The sequence below is a fragment of the Schistocerca serialis genome, chromosome 8, assembly GCF_023864345.2.
Source record: "Schistocerca serialis cubense isolate TAMUIC-IGC-003099 chromosome 8, iqSchSeri2.2, whole genome shotgun sequence".
In the NCBI taxonomy this organism is placed as follows: Eukaryota; Metazoa; Arthropoda; class Insecta; order Orthoptera; family Acrididae; genus Schistocerca; species Schistocerca serialis.
This window is the reverse complement of record NC_064645.1, coordinates 347,267,734-347,295,450: the sequence shown is the minus strand read 5'-3', so window position 1 is coordinate 347,295,450 and position 27,717 is coordinate 347,267,734. Positions and strand designations below refer to the sequence as shown.

At 42.5% G+C, this 27,717-nt stretch overlaps 1 protein-coding gene across 1 annotated transcript in view; it reads left to right on the top strand.

Annotated features, from left to right (window-relative positions):
- Positions 1–27,717, top strand: part of LOC126416726 (probable ATP-dependent RNA helicase DDX27) — an 87,503-nt gene that overhangs the window by 52,598 nt on the left and 7,188 nt on the right. The window contains exons 10-13 of the mRNA XM_050084543.1: positions 10,289–10,423; positions 16,758–16,935; positions 17,059–17,259; positions 25,910–26,185. Of these exons, the coding sequence (XP_049940500.1) occupies positions 10,289–10,423; positions 16,758–16,935; positions 17,059–17,259; positions 25,910–26,185 (790 nt within the window). The remainder of the gene's footprint in view (positions 1–10,288; positions 10,424–16,757; positions 16,936–17,058; positions 17,260–25,909; positions 26,186–27,717) is intronic.

Genomic DNA, 27,717 nt, shown 5'->3' with positions numbered 1-27,717 from the left:
TTACCTTACGACTTATCTTGGAAGAAAGATTAAGGAAAGGCAAACCTACGTTTCTAGCATTTGTAGACTTAGAGAAAGCTTTTGACAATGTTGACTGGAATACTCTCTTTCAAATTCTAAAGGTGGCAGGGGTAAAATACAGGGAGCGAAAGGCTATTTACAATTTGTACAGAAACCAGATGGCAGTTATAAGAGTCGAGGGACATGAAAGGGAAGCAGTGGTTGGGAAGGGAGTAAGACAGGGTTGTAGCCTGTCCCCGATGTTGTTCAATCTGTATATTGAGCAAGCAGTAAAGGAAACAAAAGAAAAATTCGGAGTAGGTATTAAAATTCATGGAGAAGAAATAAAAACTTTGAGGTTCGCCGATGACATTGTAATTCTGTCAGAGACAGCAAAGGACTTGGAAAAGCAGTTGAATGGAATGGACAGTGTCTTGAAAGGAGGATATAAGATGAACATCAACAAAAGCAAAACAAGGATAATGGAATGTAGTCTAATTAAGTCGGGTGATGCTGAGGGAATTAGATTAGGAAATGAGGCACTTAAAGTAGTAAAGGAGTTTTGCTATTTGGGGAGCAAAATAACTGATGATGGTCGAAGTAGAGAGGATATAAAATGTAGGCTGGCAATGGCGAGGAAAGCGTTTCTGAAGAAGAGAAATTTGTTAACATCCAGTATTGATTTAAGTGTCAGGAAGTCATTTCTGAAAGTATTCGTATGGAGTGTAGCCATGTATGGAAGTGAAACATGGACGATAAATAGTTTGGACAAGAAGAGAATAGAAGCTTTCGAAATGTGGTGCTACAGAAGAATGCTGAAGATTAGATGGGTAGATCACATAACTAATGAGGAAGTATTGAATAGGATTGGGGAGAAGAGAAGTTTGTGGCACAACTTGACCAGAAGAAGGGATCGGTTGGTAGGACATGTTCTGAGGCATCAAGGGATCACCAATTTAGTATTGGAGGGCAGCGTGGAGGGTAAAAATCGTAGGGGGAGACCAAGAGATGAATACACTAAGCAGATTCAGAAGGATGTAGGTTGCAGTAGGTACTGGGAGATGAAAAAGCTTGCACAGGATAGAGTAGCATGGAGAGCTGCATCAAACCAGTCCCAGGACTGAAGACCACAACAACAACATTATTGTCTTAGTTTAAAATCTCTTGTTTTCATGATAATTTAATATCATACTTTCAGTACCGCCCCATGAACCATGGACCTTGCCGCTTGGTGGGGAGGCTTGCGTGCCACAGCGATACAGATGGCCGTACCGTAGGTGCAACCACAACGGAGGGGTATCTGTTGAGAGGCCAGACAAACATGTGGTTCCTGAAGAGGGGCAGCAGCCTTTTCAGTAGTTGCAGGGGCAACAGTTTGGATGATTGACTGGTCTGGCCTTGTAACATTAACCAAAACGGCCTTGCTGTGCTGGTACTGCGAACGGCTGAAAGCAAGGGGAAACTACAGCCGTAATTTTTCCCGAGGACATGCAGCTTTACTGTATGATTAAATGATGATGGCGTCCTCTTGGGTAAAATATTCCGGAGGTAAAATAGTCCCCCATTCAGATCTCCGGGCGGGGACTACTCAAGAGGACGTCGTTATCAGGAGAAAGAAAAAAAGAAAACTGGCGTTCTACGGATCGGAGCGTGGAATGTCATATCCCTTAATCGGGCAGGTAGGTTAGAAAATTTAAAAAGGGAAATGGATAGGTTAAAGTTAGATATAGTGGGAATTAGTGAAGTTCGGTGGCAGGAGGAACAAGACTTTTGGTCAGGTGAGTACAGGGTTATAAATACAAAATCAAATAGGGGTAATGCAGGAGTAGGTTTAATAATGAATAAAAAAATAGGAGTGCGGGTTAGCTACTACAAACAGCATAGTGAACGCATTATTGTGGCCAAGATAGACACAAAGCCCATGCCTACTACAGTAGTACAAGTTTATATGACAACTAGCTCTGCAGATGATGAAGAAATTGATGAAATGTATGACGAGATAAAAGAAATTATTCAGGTAGTGAAGGGAGACGAAAATTTAATAGTCATGGGTGACTGGAATTCGTCAGTAGGAAAAGGGAGAGAAGGAAACATAGTAGGTGAATATCGATTGGGGGGAAGAAATTAAAGAGGAAGCCGCCTTGTAGAATTTTGCACAGAGCATAACTTAATCATAGCTAACACTTGGTTCAAGAATCATAAAAGAAGGTTGTATACCTGGAAGAATCCTGGAGATACTAAAAGGTATCAGATAGATTATATAATGCTAAGACAGAGATTTAGGAACCAGGTTTTAAATTGTAAGACATTTCCAGAGGCAGATGTGGATTCTGACCACAATCTATTGGTTATCAACTGCAGATTGAAACTGAAGAAACTGCAAAAAAGTGGGAATCTAAGGAGATGGGACCTGGATAAACTGAAAGAACCAGAGGTTGTAGAGAGTTTTAGGGAGAGCATAAGGGAACAATTGACAGGAATGGGGGAAAGAAATACAGTAGAAGAAGAATGGGTAGCTCTGAGAGATGAAGTAGTGAAGGCAGCAGACGATCAAGTAGGTAAAAAGGCGAGGGCTAATAGAAATCCTTGGGTAACAGAAGAAATATTGAATTTAATTGATGAAAGGAGAAAATATAAAAATGCAGTAAATGAAGCAGGCAAAAAGGAATACAAACGTCTCAAAAATGAGATCGACAGGAAGTGCAAAATGGCTAAGCAGGGATGGCTAGAGGACAAATGTAAGGATGTAGAGGCTTGTCTCACTAGGGGTAAGATAGATACTGCCTACAGGAAAATTAAAGAGACCTTTGGAGAGAAGAGAACCACTTGTATGAATATCAAGAGCTTAGATGGCAACCCAGTTCTAAGCAAAGAAGGGAAGGCAGAAAGGTGGAAGGAGTATATAGAGGGTTTATACAAGGGCGATGTACTTGAGGACAATATTATGGAAATGGAAGAGGATGTAGATGAAGACGAAATGGGAGATACGATACTGCGTGAAGAGTTTGACAGAGCACTGAATGACCTGAGTTGAAACAAGGCCCCGGGAGTAGACAACATTCCATTAGAACTACTGATGGCCTTGGGAGAGCCAGTCATGACAAAACTCTACCATCTGGTGAGCAAGATGTACGAGACAGGCGAAATACCCTCAGACTTCAAGAAGAATATAATAATTCCAATCCCAAAGAAAGCAGGTGTTGACAGATGTGAAAATTACCGAACTATCAGTTTAATAAGTCACAGCTGCAAAATACTAACCCGAATTCTTTACAGACGAATGGAAAAACTGGTAGAAGCGGACCTCAGGGAAGATCAGTTTGGATTCCGTAGAAATGTTGGAACACGTGAGGCAATACTAACCTTACGACTTATCTTAGAAGAAAGATTAAGAAAAGGCAAACCTACGTTTCTAGCATTTGTAGACTTAGAGAAAGCTTTTGACAATGTTAACTGGAATACTCTCTTTCAAATTCTGAAGGTGGCAGGGATAAAATACAGGGAGCGAAAGGCTATTTACAAATTCTACAGAAACCAGATGGCAGTTATAAGAGTCCAGGGGCATTTAAGGGAAGCAGTAGTTGGGAAGGCAGTGAGACAGGGTTGTAGCCTATCCCCGATGTTATTCAATCTGTATATTGAGCAAGCAGTAAAGGAAACAAAAGAAAAATTCGGAGTAGGTATTAAAATTCATGGAGAAGAAGTAAAAACTTTGAGGTTCGCCGATGACATTGTAATTCTGTCAGAGACAGCAAAGGACTTGGAAGAGCAGTTGAACGGAATGGGCAGTGTCTTGAAAGGAGGATATAAGATGAACATCAACAAAAGCAAAACGAAGATAATGGAATGTAGTCAAATTAAATCGTGTGATGCTGAGGGAATTAGATTAGGAAATGAGACACTTAAGGTAGTAAAGGAGTTTTGCTATTTAGGGAGTAAAATAACTGATGATGGTCGAAGTAGAGAGGATATAAAATGTAGACTGGCAATGGCAAGGAAATCGTTTCTGAAGAAGAGAAATTTGTTAACATCGAGTATAGATTTAAGTATCAGGAAGTCGTTTCTGAAAGTATTTGTATGGAGTGTAGCCATGTATGGAAGTGAAACATGGACAATAACTAGTTTGGACAAGAAGAGAATAGAAGCTTTCAAAATGTGGTGCTACAGAAGAATGCTGAAGATAAGGTGGGTAGATCACGTAACTAATGAGGAGGTATTGAATAGGATTGGGGAGAAGAGAAGTTTGTGGCACAACTTGACTAGAAGAAGGGATCGGTTGGTAGGACATGTTTTGAGGCATCAAGGGATCACAAATTTAGCATTGGAGGACAGCATGGAGGGTAAAAATCGTAGAGGGAGACCAAGAGATGAATACACTAAGCATATTCAGAAGGATGTAGGTTGCAGTAGGTACTGGGAGATGAAGAAGCTTGGACAGGATAGAGTAGCATGGAGAGCTGCATCAAACCAGTCTCGTGACTGAAGACCACAACAACAACAACTTTCAGTAATGTTACCTTGTGCTCTGTGGACATCGGTATGAATGTTGACCTTTTTACAAATGTCTTACATTATTAAACAGTGTTGTGAATTGAAGAGCAGCAGCTGTGCAGCATCTTGAAATTCCTCTTTTAGGGTCTTTGACTGGCATGGCAGGCATAATAATGTCCTGTTCATGACCTGCACTGGGCGAATTTCATTCCACCGTTGCACTTCATCACTCAACATAAGAATAAAAGGGGGACAAAACACACACTGCAGGATTACTTCTTTGGAAAATGTAAATTCAGTATTAACTTTGTAAAGTGATATTCTGGAATTCACATGACAACGAAATATACATATTCATTCTTATGCTACTTTTGGTTCTGACTTTTGATACAAGGGTCATATGTGTGTCTTTGACCCATGTCAAAGCCAGTCTCAAGCTACATCCACCCAGTACATGCTGCTCCTGTTCTGTGACAGATATATTCCGTCACTTTAGAGCCACGGTCATCTGCAAGAGCATCTGGGTCATATGCTAACTCCACCGCAACTTCTGTGCATTCTTTTATTTGTGTGTTGTAATAAACCACCTATACACTCAAATAAATGACCACAGCCAAACTGTGTCCATAGAAAAGACTGATCATCCTTCCCTCCTTGCCCTGCATTAGCTCTGTGCTCGTCCCAACCATATACTGTGCTTAATGCACTCAAGTCACATCCACAAGGAGTGAAGCTGATATCCTCATCTGACGATCCAAAATTTAAGTTTCCCTTATTTGATTAAGCCAAATTTCAGGATTATTGCTTTAAAATGGACATGGGTGATTTCTTTCCCCGTCCTTGTCTAATCCGACCCTTTATTTTACCTCTCATGGCCTCACCACTAATGGAAGCATAATCTTCCTTCCTCTCTTATTCCTCACCATTTCTGTCTGGTCCTTGCACATGTCTGTAAGACTATGACTCCTCTTTTACACTGTTCTCGTAGCAGTTTCCCTCTGATGTCTCACACTCCATACCAATCCCTGTGACCTATTCCTCCGTGTGCAGTTTATCTGTGCCAGGATGAACTCTCTCTGGTACTATATTCTTGTCCCCTTCACTTGCCATCCCTAACAGGACCCAAGACACAACATATCTGGAAATAACACAAACTCGTATCAAGGATATTTCTCATTCCATAGTTAATATTATTGTGTATACAGTTGCATAGCAACAGCAGTCTCTTGACCTGCTAGGCTGTCATTTCACTTCTTTGAAAATCAGTGGTGAAGTAATCCCTCTGCCACCAAAAGCTGTACAGGTTGTAGTATGCATCAAGGAAGGAGTTTCAATTTTTTTGTTTGGACTAGTTTGGCATTTTAAAGCAATAATCCTGGAATTTGGTTAATCAAGTTAGGGAAACCCATGAAACTTAAATTTTGGATGGTCAGATGAGGATATCAGCCTCACTCCTTCTGAATGTGAGTTGAGTGCATTAACCACAGGTTTGTGACTTGTACATTTAGCCATCGCGAGAGCGTTACAAATTTCATTGAAAGTTTGAAGTGGGACACACTTGCAGATAGACGACACGCTAAATGGTAGGGGCTGCTCACTAGATTCTGAAATACAATCTTCGCCGAGGATGTAGAGCATATATTATTACCACCAACTTTCAAATCACGCAGTGATGACCATTCAAAGATAAGGGAAATTAGAGCTCGTACTGAGGCATTCAGACAGTCGTTTTTCCCTTGTGCAATCGGCGAGTGGAACAGAGGGGGTGGCCGGGGGAGGGGATATGACTTTGGCGCAAATTGTGCCCTCAGCCACGCACCGCTTGATGGCTAGCGGAGTATATATGTAGATGTGGATTAGCTCTGACAGTTGTTGTAATCATGGCAGCTGGCTTAATATGTAGCACAGAAATTAGCTACCATTACATAAGAGAGGTGTAACCTTGCCTACACTGCACATATCCCCCGTTTTGTGAGATGAGGGTATTCTCTACATTTCTCCTGACACCGCCTCAAAACAGACAAATAAAAATATAGATAGCATATAATGGCCCCCTTGGAGGAGTTACAAACAATGTATGGACAATTCTCAGGTGCAAGAGTGATTTTTGTATTACACTTTGCTTTGTACGAATAAGAGGAGTGTGTTATGGGAGTGCATTATGAACAGTTCATTGACTTTGAATGAAGCATATTGTTTTGGTTTCAAGTAGTTGGTTTATTATAATATCAAATTGCCAAGCATACAGGAAGAGAGTAAGCTGGATGGAAAGAGTGAGTAATGAAAGAGTATTGGAAAGGGTTGGTGAGAGAAGATGTCTGCTGAAGGTTGTAAGAGAAAGGAAAAAGAACTGATTGGGACATTCATTGAGAAGGGAGTGCTTGCAGGCAAATTCTTTGGAAGGATTGGTTTGTGGGAGAAGACTGAGAGGAAGAAGGAGATACAAGATGATAGATGGCATAAAGGGAAGAGGAAATTATGCAGACCTGAAGAGGATGGCAGAAGACCAGACAGGCAGGAGAACTACCATGTGAAAACCTGCCTTTTGGCAGAAATTGATGATGATACAGGAAGAGCCTCCAGCACTGTCATGTGGTTGTGACATTATTGGTTAAGTGGAGACCAAACACAGATCATACTGTGACAACAGTCAGTGATGACCCGTAGATGGAATAATAAGAGTAGAATCAATGGTTAATAGTGAAATACAGTGAAAGTTCACTAGATGTCTACAGTCAGTATCCAGTCCTATCTTTCACAGTTTTATTGCTACTATTGTTGATACTGAATCATGAACACCAATCACTCCATGGGGGGTGTGAATACTGACAGGAGCAAGCTAGTTGACATCAGATTATCTTCCTCTATGACCTGGCGTGTACATCAACATGTGAAACAGACATCTGGAGGTGCACATTCATCTGTACCTTGCTGAGGAATACCTAGAAGAGCTGTACAATTTCCAGTTGCCTTTGGTTGACGATCCCTCTTGACACATGAGGATCACTCAAAAACTTACTGTAAAATATGAGATAAAAAGTTGCTACATATACCCATTCAGCGTTACAGAATAATGTGTCAGACTAATGTTCACAAAATACAAAATATCTTTTGTGTTTCTTGTCATACTTATAACACCAGTAAAAATTATATCAGTAGAGGCTGCAGAACCATGCTCAGCTTACATAAGTTGAGAGAACCAGACAAATATAGAATAGAGATGTGGAAATAAAATGACAGTAGACCTCATCTAAAGGAAGATATTTGTCCATGACAGGATTTTTACTTGTGATATATTTATCCTGCTAAAAACAATTTTTTTTTTTTTGATATAAAACATGAATTGTGTGTCACTTTTAGATACAACACTCTTTTGTCTCATATTTAAAGTAACTGTTTCCATTCTCTGTATTCAGTTGGTCTTTAGTTCTGATGGTACTTGCTTAGCTGTGGAAATCAGTCAACCTTGTTATTGATTTCTGCAGTCAAGACAATTCTGATGAAAACATTCGTTGAACATTAAATCCCATGCTTCATAGACAATGTTTGGTTTCAAGAAATCAGATGCCATGTACAGTTACACGTTGCATGCTCCAATCAGCTTTAATTATGACTCAAATTTCTATTCATCATAATATTTTATGATAATTATAATTTTGTGCATGTACAAATTTGAAGAAAACACAACATAGATAATAACTGAATTGAGAACTACATAACATTTGTATTTTTTCAGGAGTTACTCACATTTTTGACTGAAAAAATTCACTTGTTATTTTCACTTTAACTTCTAATGTGTGTAATCATCACTATAAATGATATCGCAGCTCTCTGGCGGCTGAGTATTGTGTTCCTGTTGAGTGACTGCTAGCTTTTTTTAGCAGTCATGCTTCACAGAAGAAATATATTTTAGGAGGGATGTGAGATCTGCTATCTTTTCTGGGCAGATGGGCCAAATACTTAGTATAGGAAAGCTTTGTTTATGTTCACAAATTCTGGTTGGCTACCTATTGTAGATTTCTTCAAATTCACCATAAGGAATTAAAAACCTTTACAAATACTGCAAATAAACAGTACCGTACAACCACGCACTGGAAAACTGAACCACATCCTTCGCCAGGGCTTAGATTACCTATCATCATGCCCTGAATTGAGGGACACCCTACCTGAGACACTTCACTCACCTCCTAAAGTGGTGTTCCAACATCCACCCAACCTCCACAACATCCTAGTTCATCATTATGCCACTCACAGTCCCAACCCTTTGCCACAAGGATCATATCCTTGTGAAAGACACAGGTGCTAAACCTGCCCAATCCACCCACCCAGCACTTCCTATTCCAGTCTCGTCACAAGTTTATCCTATCCCATCAGGGGCCGGGCCACCTGTGGCTTCAGTGGCTGCTTCACTACCTGAGCCATCTAGATTCTTCCCTCCACCACCAGCTTTTCTAAACTGCGCAAAAGGGATTTATCCTTGCAATGCATTCTCTACTCCCATAATTATCCCGGTGTCAACCTACAGTAACATACTGTCCCAACAGTTTCCACCTCCTCTATCCCCATTCTTATCTCCCACCCTGTTTATTTGCAGCTGTCTGCCAATGCATCCACCCATCCTTCTTCACTCCTCTCCATTTTTGCTCCATTTGTCCTCACATTACTGCCCCCTAACCTCCTGACTCTGTGCCTGTCGGCATTCTAGTCCGTGCACACTCCACAAGACAGTGTTCGTTTCTCTCCCCATCAGTACATAATCCCTTCCCCTTCCCAACCCCCTCCAGATTGCTGCTTGTATTCCACATGATGTTACATTCTGACACAAGATACTGGAATGACGTGTGTGTGTGTGTGTGTGTGTGTGTGTGCGTGTGTGTGTGTGTTCCTGCTTATGTGTGTGAATGCTGTGTCTCTCTTTTACTGATGAAGGCTGTGGACGGGTGTGTGTGTGTGTGTGTGTGTGTGTGTGTGTGTGTGTGTGTGTGTGTGGTGTTCCTGCTTATGTGTGTGAATGCTGTGTCTCTCTTTCACTGATGAAGGCTGTGGTTGAAAGCTGTATGTAAGTATCTTTTAATTGTGCTTGTCTGCAACTTGAGGTGTCTTCTTTATGGTAAGTAGCAATCTGTCTTTTCCTACATTGTTGATATTACTACCTGGAGTCTCCATTGTTTGAAAATTGTAATTAGTAACTTTGATCTCTCAAAGCTGTAATGAAATATTAAGTTGCCATAGAAAGTATTGCCACGTACTGGTGCAAGAATTAATGAATAGAGTTAAACATTTTGGCTTCTGAAAATATAAATGTTTGTGAAAGTTTCATAATCACAAGTAGAAAAATTGTAAAATTGGAGTTAGTTGGTTTGGCTTCTGAGTGGCACAGCTAGTGGTGCATAATGTAGCCACATTTAAAATAACAGGCTGGTGGATTTGTGTGAATGTGTGTGAGGACAGGAGATTGAACAGAAAGACGGACAGTAGGATAGAAACCCTGTGTAAAAGAGAGGTTTGAAAATGACATTTTGTCATACTGTTTTCCTCTAAATATTTTGTTAATGAACAGATTTGCCCTGTATCAACTGGAGTCGTAATTTTGAATCTGTGTTCATGTAGCAAGTTTCATTTTCAGACATTATCATTGTTTTGTAGGTATAAGGAGAATAACACTGGTAGGAAAACTTTACCTTCTGTTGACCATTCATTATTATTTGGCATATGGTACTTGTGTTTTATTGCCAGTAATTCCAGTATTCCAACTTTATGGACAGTTTGATATACATTTAAATTTTGGTTTTAACAGGTTGGAGAACTGCATGGAAATCTGACACAGCCTCAGCGTTTGGAAGCTCTGAAGCGTTTCAAGAATGAAGAGCTGGACGTTCTTGTGGCAACTGATGTTGCAGCTCGAGGTCTAGACATTCGAGGAGTAAAAACTGTAAATGTCTTCAAGGAATTTTGTATTTTAGTTTTCTTGTCTCCATTCTGTGCTTAAAAGTTTAAATTCTTAACTATCTGTAATGAATATTTTCAATGTTTGGGTATTGCTGATGTGAGAACATTTTCACTGCAAAGACACTGCACCTTGTATATGAAGTACATTTCTTTCGCATTAATCTTCTTATGTGATGTCTCACTAATTTTTATAAAGCCTACAACAAGGTCTCAGGAGACTGTACACAAGCTCATGTAGAACATGGATGAGGAACAAAAGTGACCATCTTCTTTTCAAAGAAATAACTCTCACACTCACCATAATTGCCTGCTTATGATCAGTGATTATGTTCTGGGTCATTCCATGTAAAAACATAGATATTTTGATGGATCCTAAGGTAACGATTTCAGAAATTAGTCGTATTTGGTACATGAAGTACTACTTAGTAATGAATTGACCCACAGACATCCCTTTTTTGCATCTCGTATGTGGGCCACTAAGGTGATGTAATATATTAAAAATAGCATACATCATTCAGTTTTTTTATGAAAAATGTTGAAAAACACACTTTTTCCAAGTTGTGCTTTAAATTTGTGATTTTTTTTTTTTTTTTTTTTTTAATAAATAAGTATAACTTTGTACAGGTTAACAGTACAGTCCACAGCTTGTGCACCGTGACTCTTTAGTCTAGTATTAAGTGTAAATAATAATGAACAGCATTTGGCATTGCAATTAATAGTCTTACCTTCACTTAAAATATGACTCCATCGGGAAAAAATATCGAATGTGATGAACTTCTAAGTCTGAGAAGGGGGGGGGGGGCATAGACAATTGAATCTCAGTTTAATTTTATGCTGAAATGTTTACATATCTGATAGCAATCTAAGGAGCAAAGAGGAATATCCTAACTCACTTTATTCACATTGCCACTTACACATACTGCCCACACTCAATGTTACAGGGAACTGGTGAAGAAAATCCATGTGCATTCTTTGAAAAGTTGTACCTAAAATATTTATGGTTGACTTGTGGGTCAGAACTGTAAACAGTTGAGAGCTGAAAAGACTTACCAATCAATTTTCTGAATGTATATATTGTATTTTGCTGCTAAATGTCTCTTCAGTGTAAATAATTACAAGAGGCAGCTAAGATGAACAAATGTGGTGAAATAAATTAATTAAAAAGATAACTTTAGTGAAATAAAAGAAAAGATGCAAGCAATGATGAGAAGCATTAATAATTTTTTACGTGTATGCCAGTGTATGTAGACATATACAGATTCAAATGTAAAGATGGAAATTGTATTTTTAAAACTCCACCTTGCATATAATATTGTTTTCCTTGACATTTTGATCCAAAACCTATATAAGTTCACTTAAATGTAAGAATTGCAATCTTTTTTAGCACTTAATGTCAAGTTCATGCAACCATTCACTGTGACTTTGTATTTATGAGAATCCACCTCGCATATAACATTAGGGAAGGGGACCCAACAAGCATCTTTCCTACTAGGCCATGGATGTAATCATGATTCATCAAGAGACATTCAGTTTATCTCAACATCTTTAAAGTCATGTGATAACTGGGAAATGTGTCCTGTATAGCAGTTTTCATCTCATTTGAAAGCCACATACTGTCTCGCATGCAGCTGTTCCAACAAAGCATTTTCATGAGCTGCCATAGCAACAGCCGTCCCATTTGCATCTGTTGAAAGTCTCTTCATTAAAAAGGTGTTAATAGTAGTGACTGGAATTGCATGGTGTGATTGTTTACCTCTGTTCCAAGAAACTGTAATGTGGTTTGATAACTTGCGAAGAAACAAAGAATGTGTTGTTGGTTTGTATTTTCTGTACAGCTCTTTCAGATGACTCATAATAAGCCCTTTTCTGCATGTGATCCTCCTTGTTATCTACCATAGTGGAAACATAATTTTCCCTTCCTGCACAGAGTCTTCAAAAATTGTCATTTTCATAAAACGTCACTATGTCTTGTTTCACAGTTTCAGGTTAACATCTGTAATCACTTATCCATTTTGCAGAAGCGGTTACACCTCTAATATCATTAACTTTTCTTGCTACACATACTATGTGCTCTGTGACACCGAAAGTAGCTGCTAGTCATGAAAGTGGAACTAGTGTTGAAACTAGAATCTCCTTGCTGTGAGTTGAATGTCTTCATTTTTAAGTGAGAAGCTCCATTACGTTGGAAAAATGTTCTGTGTTGTTCACATGGGCACCCCACAAAATACAAGGCTTTTATACTTTCTTTGTAGGGTATCAAATCATATGAAAATTTCTTGGCACGCAGGTACTCCACAGTGAGCACAGTTGCAGGACACTATCGCACCACGCATTTTTAGTCACTACTGATAACACTTTTCTAATGAAGAGACTTTCGACAGGTAACAGATGGGACCACTGTTGCTATGGCTGCTCGTGAAAAATCTTTGTTGGGGCAGTATGTAGCTTTCAAGTAAGATGAAAACTGCTACATACGACACATTTCCTAGTTGTCACATGAATTTAAAAACGTTAAAATTAACTGTGTGTCTCCTGCTGAATCACAATACCTTCCATGGCCCAGTAGGCAAAATGCTTTTTATGTCCTCTTCTCTAATGTTATCTGCAAGGTGGATGTCCCATCATTATGAAGTCACAGTGCATGGTTGTATAAACTTTACAATAAATGATATCAACATAATAGAGGGAAACATTCCACGCGGGAAAAATATATTTAAAAACAAAGATGATGTGACTTACCATACGAAAGCGCTGGCATGTCTGTTTGTGTTTCTTTACAATAAATGAATTGAAAAGACTGTGTCTCGTACATTTAAGTAAACTTATTTTGTTTTTCGATCAAGATGACAAGAAAAACAATGTTATATGCAAGATGGAAGAATTTTGAAAATACAGTTTCCATCTTTATGTCAGAATTTATTTATGAAACTGTTCTGTGTAGAATTTTTACGTCTATATACACTGATATGTATGTAAAAAATTATTACTGTCACTCATTATTGCTTGCATCTTTTCTTTTATTTCAGCGAAGTTTCTTTTTAATTTAGGCTGACAGAATAAGGATATATCACTACATTTGTTCACCCAAGGTGTCTCTTGTAATTCTTTCCCTTCAAAAGACATTTAACAGTGAAACACAACAAATAAATCAAGAAAAATGATTGTTAACACTTTTCAGCTCACAACTGTTTACAGTTCTGTCACACAAGTCGACTGCAAATATTTTAGAATTTAGGCTAACTGAATAAGGATATACCAACATTTGTTCACCCAAGGTCTCTCTTGTAATTCTTTACCTTGAAAAGACATTTAACAGTGAAACACAACAAATACATTAAGAAAAATGATTGTTAACACTTTTCAGCTCACAACTGTTTTCAATTCTGTCGCACAAGTCAACTGCATATATTTTAGGTACAGTTTTTCAAGAAATACACATGGATTTTGTTACCTAGTACACTATAGTGTCGAGTGTGGATGGTATGTGCAAGTGGCATTTTCATAAAGTGAGTTAGGATATTCTTCTTTGCACCTAAAATTGCTATAAAATTCAATGTTTTTTCCCGATGGAGTCACCTTTAAGTAAAGGTAAGAACTATTAATTGCAATGCCAAACACTTTTCGTTAATGCTTGTACTTAATAGTAGTACTAAAGAGTTACAGTGTGGAAGTTGTGGTCTGTACTATTAACCTGTACAAAGTTATGCCTTTTTAAAAGATCACAAATTTAAAGCACAGCATGGAAAGGAGTATGTTTTTCAGTGTTTTTCATAAAAAGTCTGAATGATGTATCATATTTATTATACGTTATATCAACTTAGTGGCCTACATACTAGATGCATTAAAAATTGAAATATGTAGGTCAAGTCATTACTAAGTAATTGCTCTCTGAAAATACAGAAATTAATGCCTGACTAATGATTAATTACAAATCCTTGACCCTTCAGACACATATTTATCAAAAATGATTAGAGTTAGGGCAGTGCTATTGGGCAGTTTTACTATTAAGACATGTAAGTGTCCATGTACCAAATATGACTAAGTCCTGAAATCGCCGCCTTATTACCCCCTGTAAGATTACACAATGACTCTCCAGTATAAAATCAGTCCTAAATTGTGTCAGTCCTACAAAAGTGCTTGACAATACACCTCGTGTGTCTTTGATACTCTTCCCCCCCCCCCCTCTCCCCCCCCCCCCCCCCCACACACACACACACACACACACAAATTCACTTTGAGCATAACTTTTTGCTACTCTTTCATCCATCAACTGTGTCCAGATGCCTTGCTTTAAAGGTACACTATCATTGTCTTACGTTCTCTCGCGTCCGTCGGCCGTCGTAATTTAATATATATGTTGTTATTATTATTATTATTATTTTTTGATTGTTGCCGACTTACGTGGTGGGCCTTAATAAAAATGATATTTAAGTTGAACAATGTAATAAACTTTTCATATAAATTTCCCCGGCTAGTCAGTTCACTTTAAAGCAAAAGATCTTTAGTTATTAATTACAACTGCGGCCCACACACGCGCGAGAGTATTTTCTTACCTCCGTTAACCATTGTATTGTAGTCAGAGTCCTGGCTCTGGGTCTCGGCTATGCTACTGAAAATAAGAATCTTAAAGCTAAGTATTTCTGCAACTTCGTGCGGCTGTGGAGAAAAATTAATATTATGCTAATAGCGGGCGAGTTTTCCGCTTCCGCTAATTTTTCATAAGTTAATATCGCCACGTAATGGCGTCGTTGGCTGCATCGGCCGCTGCGATTGTTGAGCTGTAAATTACTTGAATGCAGGTTAATTCAAGGAAGGCGGACATGAAATCGGGATCACCTCTTACAAATTAAAAGTGAACAATAATATTAAATCAGTATATTATATGCTTAACTCATACAAATATGCTTACATTCGTCAGCACACACAAGATGTCCCTCTAGACACATTCAAGACAAGCGAAGAAGTAAGGTCGACTAAAAAATTAACAAAAGAGTGTAACTGGGCGTCTCTTTAGATCATTCTGTCATAAATTATTTCTTTGCAATCTAAACCTACACAGAGAAATTATTATTTTACGGCTACACGAAAAAAAAAATCTCTTACAAATTATGAATGTCTTCTTTATAAATATTGTCTTTTCGTAGTATGGCACTGGGGACGCTATAGTTCCTTTAGTCATTACTGTCATTGTCAGATTTCATTATTTGGCCAAGCAAGGTGGCTCAATGGCTGTAATACTGTACTCATTCAGGAAAAGCTGGGTTCAGATCCCTGTTCACCCAGCCAGATTGATGTTAACTGTGGTTTCCCTAAATCAGTTAAGCCTAATACCAGGTTGGCTCCATTGAAATAGCCATACTGATTTCCTTCCTCATCTTTATTCAATATGAGCTTGTACAGTGTCTTCAGTGACTTCTTTATCAATAAGATGTTTAATCCTAACTTTCCTTCTTGTCTTTCTTAGTCCACAGTGAATTTTGTTGACATTTAAATAAGTGACTAGCACACAATGAAAAAGCAAAAGTTGTATAATAGCTTCAGCTACTCACATATAGGGGGTCCATCAACCTACTGTGGAAGTGTAAACTGTTCTCTGCAGTCAATCTTATTTTCAATTAATTCACCCTTACGTTTGAAGTGTGCCGCATTTGTTGTCATATCATAATGACAGAGAGCAGTTACCATTAAGCTGAACAAATTCACACTGCTATCTATTTTCATATTAATCCAGTCCGTATCTTTCTTCCTGTACATGCTCCTACCTTGATTTTTCTTGTTTTATAACTATTGAGTAATTCATATTTACAATTTTAGGCAGGAAGTCTGAATTGGTGCTATTTTTATATCGATTCATGTATTTCTTTCTTGGATAATAATATATAAGGGTATACTATCTGGTGAAGGAGCCAGCAGTCAGAAAGCAGCAAAAATTATTCAGCAAGGAATAGATACTACTGAAAAGGTGGAGAGATTTTTCAGACATGATTATTTATTGCTGTGTCAGTGTGAAATGTCATTCATTTCTGTCTTCCCACAAACAGCAGATGGCATTAAATTATGTTGATATAAATTCTTCATATATTTACTGGATTGGGCATTGTCATACTTCTGCATAAATGTGACACAAGTCTTGGAGCAGTGAAGCCTTTGACTCATTCTGGATAGTATTTGCTTCTATTCGTGCCATTATTTGTAAATAAAAATGTGTTACTGCCTTGCTTCTAGTCCATTTAATTCTTACAATCTTTTGGCATGAGAATTGTATTGGATCATCCATAGCAACATCATTTTCATTTCCATAATGAATTACTTTTTAGGTGATAAATTTTCTGATGCCTGCAACAGTGGAACATTATATTCATAGAGTGGGCCGTACTGCACGTGCGGGTCGTGCAGGAGTGTCTGTATCATTAGCTGGTGAAGCAGAATACAAAGTAGTCAAAGAAGTTGTCAAGAATGCTTGTACTCCCCCCAAAAACAGAATTATTCCTCCAGGTGAGTTAGCATTATCATATTCAATTACCATTTGGTAACAGGGCTTGAAATGTGATATTTGTTCTATTACAGTTTGATTTTTTGGTTAACAAGTATTATGATAAACTATGCAATTTGTTACAGACATAATCAGCAAGTATTGTGAGCGTGTTAATGCTCTTGAGGATGATATTCAAAAAATTCTACAAGAAGAAAGAGAAGAACGGGAACTTCAAAAAACTGAGAATCAGGTAAACAGAGCCGAGAAGCTCTTGAAAGAAGGAAAAGGAGATAAATCTCAGCGTTCATGGTTTCAAACTGAAAAGGACCGCCGACTAGAGAAAGGTTTCCATTTTTGAGTACTTATCTTATTTATCAGATTAATATTTTTAGCATTATTTCTCCATTTTCTGAAGTTGAAGAAAAGAGATTGCAAACTGCTGTGTTAGAATATTTACCATCACCACTGCATTTAGATGACAGAGCTAGGTCAAGATTCACGTGGCTGTTTCTCTGCACTGAATTTAATTAGACACATTCCACGTTATCCTTTCTGCCACATCATCCCACTGTCTGAAAAGAAGATTGCATTCAAAACAAAAAGTTAATGGCTACTGAAATTGTATCCTTGATTGTAGAATATTTTTTAATCTTGAAATATGTTTTAAGGAGCTTATTCTGATAGCAATCAACTATAATTTATTGCTCTTAATGAAAGAGAAAGGGCAGAATTTTGGAAAGAAATCCTAAGAGAGTAAACATATTTGGATGTGAATAAAATGAAGTGTGAAAAAAGTGAGTCGTGATACACCTGTAGCCCCTGGTGATATTAGGCTTTGGTACTGGAAAGTTCTGGATGCAATATAAATAATGTAATCACTCATAGAGTAGTAAATGTAATCATTCTGCTGAGTTTTCTGCTGGCGAGTGATTTACTAAGTAGCACAAATACAGATGTCCACTCCCTCCCCCCTCCCTGAAACTATGTGCATGCCTTCTTAGCACACTTGGTCACTAGCTTAAGGTTAAATGAAATAAAGAATTAATAATCTATTTAATTAGCAGTGGATGTGATTAAAGAAATAAATATTTGTGAAGTATATTAAGACAAACAATGATAAAAATAAAATCTTAAAACATCATTAAAATTAAATGCTAGTGTGGTGAGAGTGTCATTATTGGTTTTTGTTTAAATTGTGCTGATAATAATAAAAGATTGCTCTGCATTTTAGCTTTCAGCCAACGGGCTTTCTTCTGAAGTAGAAAACACATCCACATGCACAAGTCACAACATCTGAGCACTGTCTCTGGCCACTGTGGCTGGACTGATTCATATCCGAGCCTGATGGGCGTAGCAGTCTAGTGGTGGAGGGAATGAGGAGGCATGGGGCAGTGAGGGAGGGAGTAGCAGGGTGATGTGGGGGAAAGTGTAGTGGGAAGGGAATAGGTAATTGTAAGACAGAGACTCCCCCCCCCCCCTGCGGGTTCGGGGGTAAGAATAGGCCTGCGGTATTCCTGCCTGTCGTAAGAGGCGACTAAAAGGAGTCTCAAACGTTTCGGCCTTAATGTGATGGTCCCCTCTTGGGTTTGACCTCCATTTTTCCAAATTTCCGTTGTTAGTGCATGCCATTTGGGGAAGGACGCCTTACATGGTGTTTTTCTATTGATCCATCATGCACCACCATCTTGCATGCTACCTATTGTCGTGTGGCGGGATTTACACCCAACGTCTTCTGGGTTGCCTCCTTGTCTTGTGCGCAATCCCCTTCTTAGCACCCCCGACAACTGTGGACCCTTTCAACACCTAAAATCCAGCACGGTAGCCAGTCCGTTGTGGTGGGGTCGTCATGTACCCTCTTGGTGGTAGCCCCCTGACCACGCAGGGATCGCACTACAGATGCCAGAGCTGTTTCCTCCCCACGCATGCCAAGGAGTATGTGCCCATCTTGTCTGGGGCACGGGGACTCCGGGCAACGGGATATCGGCGAGGTACCCGTTGCTTTGGCTGGGTGGCACCCTTGGGGAGAGCCCTCGTTCGGAGTAGGTGGCATCTGCGCGGATGTGGCGCAATAAAGCGCAATAAATCGCACCAAGCTGGTGGTCGCACGGCCACCGGCGTCTCTAAGCGAGGCAGAGTTGACTTTGATGCTGCGCAATATTACCCTTAGTCGTTCCCCTCGTTGGCTGCACCGTGGGAGGGACGCAGATCTAGTGCCAAGCAGGAGCCTTACGTACCACAATACCTTGTCTGCAGCAGGACTGGTGGTGACTCCTTTCTTACGACGAAGCCTCTGTTTTTTGTGGAACACCTGGAGGATAAGTTTGGGGACGTGGCGGTATTGTCTAAAATGAGGAATGGGTCCATCCTCCTCAAGACATCCTCCCCAGCCCAGTCACTAGCGTTGCTCTTGTGTGATAAGCTGGGTGACGTCCCTGTTACCGTCACACCCCACAGTAGCTTAAATATGGTCCAGGGGATTATTTACCATCGTGACCTATTGTTACAATCCGACGACGAGCTGAGAGCCGACTTGGAACGACGTGGTGTACATTTTGTCCATTGTGTACATAGAGGACCCAAGACTAACAGGGTGGCCACTGGTGCCTTTATCTTGGCCTTCGAGGGTGCTGTATTGCCCGAGAAGGTCAAGGTAATGGTTTACCATTGTGACATCAAGCCATATGTCCCTCCCCCGATGTGGTGCTTCCAGTGCTGGAAGTTTGGGCATATGTCCTCCCGTTGCCCATCCAGCACCACATGTCGAGATTGCGGACGCCCCTCTTATCCCGATTCTCCATGTGCGCCTCCGCCTGTGTGTGTCAACTGTGGGGAGCACCACTCTCCATGCTCGCCGGATTGCCCCGTTCTTCATAAGGAACGGAAGATAATGGAATTTAAGAGCCTGGACTGGCTTACTTATCGAGAGGCAAAACTGAAATTTGACAGGTTGTATCCTGCTTCCCTTCGCACATTTTATGCTGCAGCCACGTTATCGTCGCCCTCGCGAGCGGCGGTTGTCGCCTCATCTGTGCCGCCTTCAGTGGGCCCTCGGGGCCGTGCATCTCTGTCTGCCCCCCTGGTGTCTGGGGGCAAGCCTTCCTCTGTTGCCCCCTTAGCAGTTGGGGGCAAACCCTCTTCTGTCGCTCCCCCCACACTTACTTCTGGAGTGACATCTGCTCCAAAACCGGGGAGCTCGATCCCTCCCCCTCCTTCTCCGCCGGCATTGCCTCTGCCGGTTCCTCTCTCGCGGAAGGGGTCCCTCGGGGCTCTCCCTTCCTCCGTTTCTTCTCCTACCCAGCTGGATGTCAGCCAGTGGCTGAAGGTTCCGCCACCTGCTGGTCGTAGAGCTTCTGCGTCGTCATCAGCCACTGACGATCCTTCAGAGAAGCTCTCCCAGACCTCTAACCCTAAGGACAGATGCGAGAAGAAGGAACGGAACGTGTCCAAGAAGAAGGACGTTCCGGCGGTTTCAGTACCACCTGCTGTACATAGTTCTGGCTCCGGGGATGAGGTGGAGATCCTCGCCTCTGCCGCGGATCTTGCCCTCACGGAACCCTCGGGGGCCTTCCCTCTGGACACAGCTGACTCTCCCCCGGTGGTGGCAGTTGGCTCTGAGGTGCCGTCTGCCTCTTAGTTGCCTTCATGCCCTCCCAGTCTCTTCCTGCTTCCATTCTCCAGTGGAACTGCGGCGGTTATTTCCGCCACGTGCCTGAGCTCCGGATGCTTCTGAGTGTTTCCCCTGTTCTCTGCATTGCTCTGCAGGAAACTTGGTTTCCAGCAATGCGGACCCCCGCCCTTTGCGGTTATCGGGGATACTATAAGAACCTGCCTGTCAACGGGCGTCAGGTGGGGTTTGCCTCTTTGTTCACCACTCTGTCTATAGCTCGCCAGTACCCCTTCTGACGCCTTTAGAGGCAGTCGCTGCCAGGGTTGAACTCTCGCCGGCTATTACTGTTTGCTCTGTTTACATTCCTCCGAATGGGGAGCTCCCCCGACATGTCTTGGCTGCGCTGCTGGCTCAACTCCCGCCACCATTGCTGCTTCTGGGCGATTTCAATGCCCGCAACCCTCTATGGGGTGGGACTGTCTCCGATGACCGTGGTCGTGCCGTGGAGCATGTGTTGGCTCAGCTCGACCTTAGCCTCTTGAACACCGGTGCTCTCACGCATTTCAGTGTGGCCCATGGCTCGTTCTCGGCCATCGATCTCTCTCTTTGCAGCCCCGGACTTGTCCCATCCCTCCACTGGAGAGTGCATCCTGACCTGTGTGGCAGTGACCATTTTCCCATCTATTTGTCACTGCCCCAGTGTCATTCTTCTGGGCGCCTGCCCCGCTGGGCTCTCAACAGGGCTGACTGGCCGGCTTTTACTTCCGCTGCCACCATTGCATCTCCCCCACAGGGTGACATTGAAGAGGTGGTCCGTGCCTTGACCACGTCAATCATTTCTGCGGCCGAGGCTGCCATCCCCCGCTCTTCTGGTCTCCCTCGGAGGAAGGCTGTACCCTGGTGGTCGCCGGAGATTGCTGAGGCTATTCACGACCGTAGGCGGGCTCTCCAGCGTCATAGGCGGCACCCGTCACTGGAAACCCTCATCACCTTTAAGAGGCTCCGTGCCTTGGCCCGTCGTCTTATTGCACGGCGTAAGCAGGAGTGCTGGGAGAGGTATGTCACATCCTTGGGCTCCCGTGTCTCTCCCTCACTCGTGTGGTCCCGGATCCGGCAGATTTATGGATACCGGATCCCTATGGGTGTCCCTGGGATCTCCCTGAATGGCGCCGTTTGCGCGGATGCTGCCGCCATTGCTGAACACCTTGCCGCGCATTTTGCTACGAGCTCTGCGACTGCAACTCCCCCCCCCCCCCCCCCCCCGCCCCCCCCCCCCCGCCTTTCGCTCTCTAAAGGAGCGAGCCGAGCAGACGCCATTATCATTCCACACGTGTCGTTCTGAAAAATACAATGCTCCTTTCAGCGAGAGGGATTTCCTCGCTGCCCTCCCCGATTGCCCTGATACAGCACAAGGACCAGACTGCATCCACGTGCAGATGCTGAAGCATCTCTCCAGGGACTGCCAGAGACACATCCTCATAATCTTTAACCGCATTTGGAGCGAGGGCGTGTTCCCGTCGCAATGGCAAGAGGGTGTTATTGTCCCCATCTTGAAGCCTGGTGCGAACCCACTGGCGGTGGACAGCTATCGTCCCATTACCCTCACCAACATTTTGTGCAAATTGCTCGAACGTATGGTGGGGTGGCGTTTGTGTTGGGTCCTTGAGTCACGCGGTCTCCTCGCTCCATCCCAGGGTGGCTTCCGTCGGGGCCGGTCTGGTGCGGACAATTTGGTGCGGCTGGAATCTGCTATCCGTACGGCCTTTGCCCGACGTCAGCATCTCGTTGCTGTATTTTTTGATCCGCAGAAGGCTTATGACACCACATGGAGGCATCACATCCCTGCTACGTTGCATGAGTGGGGTCTTCGTGGTCAGCTCCTGGCTTTTCTTCAAACCTTTTTATTGCGCCTATTCCAGGTGCAAGTCGGTGCCACCTCTAGTTCATCTTATATAAAGGAAAATGGGGTCCCGCAGGGCTCGGTGTTGAGCGTCTCCTTATTTCTAGTGGCCATTAATGGTCTGGCTGCAGCCGTGGGGTCATCGGTGTCTCGTTGTTTGTATGCCGACGACTTCTGAATCTCATTTAGCTCAACAACTACGGGAGTCGCCGAACGCAGGCTGCAAGTAGCCGTTCGCAAGGCAGCATCATGGGCTCTGACTCATGGTTTTCAGTTCTCTGCAGCCAAGACGCGAGTTATGCACTTCTGCAGGCGTCGGACGGTCCACCCTCATCCTGGACTTTACCTCGACGGCCACCTACTTGAAGTGGTAGACACTAGCCGCTTCTTAGGACTCGTCTTTGATGCCCGGCTCACATGGGTTCCTCATATTACTCAGCTGAAGCAAAAGTGCTGGCGGCACCTCAACGCCATCCGCTGCCTGAGCCACACGTCTTGGGGTGCAGATCGCTGCACGCTGTTGAGATTGTACAGAGCCCTTGTGCAGTCCAGGCTTGATTATGGGAGCCTGGCCTATGGGTCTGCATCCCCCTCAGTGTTGATGTTGTTGGACCCCATACACCACTGTGGGGTTTGGCTTGCAACTGGCGCTTTTCGTACGAGCCCCGTGGATAGTCTACTGGTGGAGGCCGGGGTTCCCCCACTGCGGATTCGCCACCATCGACTGCTCGCCGACTATGCTGTCCACGTGCATTGCTCGCCGGGCCATCCCAATCATCGCCTGCTTTTCCCTGCCATGGTCCTCCATCTGTCCGAACGGTGACCTAGGTCTGGGCTTTCCATTGCTGTCCGCGTCCAGTCCCTGCTGTCGGAACTGGGGTCATTCCCTCTTCTGCCTCCCTTCTGGGTCCGTGCACCTACACCTCCCTGGTGTCTTCCCCGGCCATCCGTCCGTCTGGACTTGGCACGGGGACCCAAGGACTCGGTTCCGCCTGTGGCCCTCCGTCGCCGTTTTCTTGCATTCCTCGCCTCATTTTCGGGCTGTGAGACTGTCTACACTGATGGTTGCCTGGTTGATGGTCGTACTGCCTATGCTTTTGCTCATGCTGCCCATGTTGAACAGCGCTCCTTGCCGGCTGGCTGCAGTATTTTTACTGCAGAGCTGGTGGCCATCTTGCGCGCTCTTGAGCATATGTGTTCCTACTCAGGTATGTCCATCGTCATCTGCAGTGACTCCTTGAGCAGCCTCCAGGCTATCGACCACTGCTATAGCTCTTCTCCTCTGGTATCATCTATTCAGGAGTCTGTTTCTGCCATTACCCGCTCTGGTCGTTCGGTGGTCTTTGTTTGGACGCCAGGTCACGTTGGCGCCCCGGGAAATGAACGTGTCGACAGGCTGGCCAAAGGGGCGATCGCCGCCCCAGCTTTGGAGATCGGCCTCCCGGCTCGTGATCTGCAGTTGGTGTTGCACCGTAAGGTGCTTGGGATGTGGAATGGTGAGTGGCGTGGCCTGACATCCCCAAATAAACTGCGAGCTGTTAAGGAGTCAACCGATGTATGGCGGTCCTCACTGCGGGCTTCTCGGAGGGACTCTGTCGTCCTGTGTCGGCTCCGCATCGGGCATACCTACCTGACGCACGGCCATCTTTTGCGTCAGGAGGTTCCCCCCCCCCCCCCCGCCCCCCCCCCCCGCCCCCCCCCACCCCCCCCCCCCCCTCCCCCGCCCCTGTGTCGGTGTGGGTCCCGGCTGACGGTCGCCCACATTTTGTTGGAGTGTCCCCGACTGCGCACCCTCTGGCAGTCTTTTAATCTCCCGGGCACTTTGCCTTTGGTTTTATTCGACAATGCCTCCATGGCTGGCGATGTTTTAAATTTTATCCGTGGTAGTCCTTTTTATGGCTCCATTTAGGGCAGTCCTGCACCTTTCGCTTTCTGTGTCCCTTGTCCTCGAGTCTCTCATAATTGGTTGCAGATTTTGGTGTGTAGTCGGATGGTTGACTCTTTCCCTTTTTTTTTGTTCTCGTGGTCAGTCAACCAGTCTCCGGCCATCTTCTTTTCTTCTGTTTCTTTCTGTCTGGTGTTCATCTGTACTCTTCTTGTCTGTAGTGTTCGTTGCCGCCTTTGTGTTCTTTCAGTGCCTGGGGGGAGTCTCCTTCCCCTTGGGGCTTTACCTGCTCCGCAAATTTTCGTCTCGCCTTTTTTTGGAATGGGGGACTGATGACCTTAGCTGTTTAGTCCCCCTTGAACATCCCAACAACCACCTAAGACAGAATCTAATAAAGGTTGAGACCAGGGGCATTATGGGAAAGTAGGATATATTGCAGGGAGAATTACCACATGCAAAATTCAAAAAAGCTGGTGTTGGTAGGAAGGATCCAAATGGCACAGGCTGTGAAGCAGTCATTGGAGTGAAGCACATTGTGATGGGCAGCATGTTCAGCAACTTGGTGGTTCAGCTGTCTCTTGACCACAGTTTGTCAGTGTCCATTCATGTGCCAGACAGTTTGTTAGTCATCATGTCCACTTGGAAAGCAGCATAGTTTTTACAGCTTAGTTTGTAGATCACGTGACTAATTTCACAGGTAGCCCTGCTTTTGACAGGATAAGAGATTCGTGCAACTGGATTGGAGTAGGTGGTGGTGACGGGATGATGTATGGGACAGGCCTTGCAAGTAGGTCTATTGCAGGAATATGGGCCGTGAGGCAAGGGATTAATGCAGAGATGTAGTAGGGATGGACAAGGATATTGCGTAAGTGAAGTGGGTTGTGGAATACCACTTTAGGAAGGGTGGGAAGGTTAGTGGGTAGGATATTCCTCTTTTCAGGGCACAGCCTGAGGTATTGGAGAATGTGATTCAGTTCTGGGTGCTACTGAGTCATGAGACGAGTGCTCCTTTATGTGAATTAGCCACATGGTACATGCAAAATTTTTCCATGATTTTAATAGTCTAGTGCATCCAAATGAGCAAAAGTTACACTTTTGTGACAATGAAGTAAGAAATGATCCTTTATTAATTAATTTTAATGGCATTTTTTATACTTGCATGGAGTGTGATGTTAATGTCTTTTTTTGTTATTTCTTCTGCCTCTTACGTAAAATGCAACTTGAACATTAGTATTCTTCTAGATTAAGTATTCTTAACTGGAGTTTGCATCTTGAAACTTCTTGGCAGATTTAAACTGTGTGCCAGACCGAGACTCGAACTCAGGACCTTTGCCTTTTGCGGGCAAGTGCTCTACCAACTGAGCTACCCAAGCATGACTCACACCCTGTCCTCACAGCTTTACTTCTCCCAGTACCTTTGGAAAGGTCCCGAGTTCGAGTCTCGGTCCGGCACACAGTTTTAATCTGCCAGGAAGTTTCATATCAGTGCACACTCCGCTGCAGAGTGAAAATCTCATTCAGTTTGCATCTTATTTTCATGCTTTCATATAAAATCAATATTGTGAAGTCTGTGCTGATCTACAAACAACACAATTGTTTTAGAGAGGCTGAGACTGACTGATCCAAAAGGAGGAAAGAAAAAGCGAGGAACCAAACGAAAAGCAGATGACAGTGATGATGAACAAGAGATTAATGCTAATAATGAGGCTGAAAAAAAAGCAAAGAAGGGTAAACGGAAAGAAACTCCTGAAGACAGAGTTCAGGCAGAGATGAGTAAGATTGCAGCACTGCAAGCTCGTTTAGCAAAGAAGAAAAGCCGTCCACGAAAGCTAAGAACTCTGGTTGACACACCAAGCCAGCCCATTGGTCAAAAAAATAGTATGTATTTGGCAAATGAATCTCAGTTGATTTATATTTACAATTATTGTTGTATCTGTGCTTTATTGTTTACATGTGCAAAATTTGTGCTAGCATAGGATACTAAATCTTAGATCAAAAGCCTGTACTTTTCCCTGGGTATAGTTTAGTAGTAGTATGAAGTTTGTAAAAGGGTGATGTTACAAATTAAGGTTTGATTCCCAATCTAATCCACTGTTTCATTCTTCAATTAAATCCTGAGAAACTGGAGATATCTGAATCCAAGGTGTCTGATTAAAACTTAAGCTATAATTGTGTGGGTTGAATGCAGCATCCTGTTATGGTTCTCAAGTAGCTGGGAACCCGCTTTTCCCAAAATCAATGTTTCATTAATAACAATAGTATGAAACACATAGATTGCTACTTGGTTTCATTTTTCATTATTTTATATAACTTCATCTTTTTTACTTTAATGCACAAAAACAATGTCATTTACATAATAATGTCATTGTTAACTCTTTGTTTCTAGATTCCAGGACTCCTGAAAAAAATTATTTATTGTCTTCTGTGCCTGTAGTCTTTATTGATTGTATCCCTTTTTTGGCAGTTATTAAAGTGGAATGACTTGCGGCTGGTGATAACTGCTCTTGCAGCTGCATCACGACAGAGATAATTTTTTAGATCACGCCTTTTACAATACCTATGTTTATTGGAATTTATTGATACGCTCTGGTCTGAACAGCTGGAAAATTGGTTAACTTGAGGAAACTTTCACCACCTCTGAATAGGTCATTAGAAGAAGTGGTCACTTGCTGTTCAAAAATTCTTATTTATTGAAACTTCTCAGGTGCAGCTCATCACCAGAACATCAAGAAGAAAATTCTTTACACAATATATGGAGTCATGTGTGCCATGTGTCCGTTGAGTACAGATGCTGATGCCTGACGCATGTGATTCCATATATTGTATGACAATTTTTCTTTTTGATGTGCTGATGATACTGTGCCAGAACTGCATCAACAAATAAGAATTTTTGAAGAGCAAGTGACCAGTTATTCTAGCGACCTATTCAGCAGTGGCACAAGTCTCCTCAAGTTTACTGTATAGTCGCAGGCCACTTGCTTGACTTCATGTTGCATCATAAGAATTGGTCAAAATATGCAGATATATCGTGGAATGAATATTGTGCCTGGGATTACAATGGGTAAAGCTGATGGTATTGTTAAAGGAAGAGGTAATACAGTCTTCTTTCACGTAAATAGGCCTTTACTTAAGGAACAGAGTAGCAGAAATCGTCATCATTCAGTGCTGATGTTCACTCGGATGCAAGTAAAGATGGTGAAATTTTTCAGCAAAATAGTTTCAAAAATTTGTGACATAGCAAGCCATTGGTGGGATTGAAGTTAGTAGGTGACTGATGTCTTTGGATTGTCCTCAGAGTGTGATTTAATGACTCGATTTGCTTCATACAGATGTAGATATTCAAAGTTACAGCCAGAAATGGCCATTACCTCTTCCTCACACGCAGTCATGGTAGGCAGCAGGATCAGTTT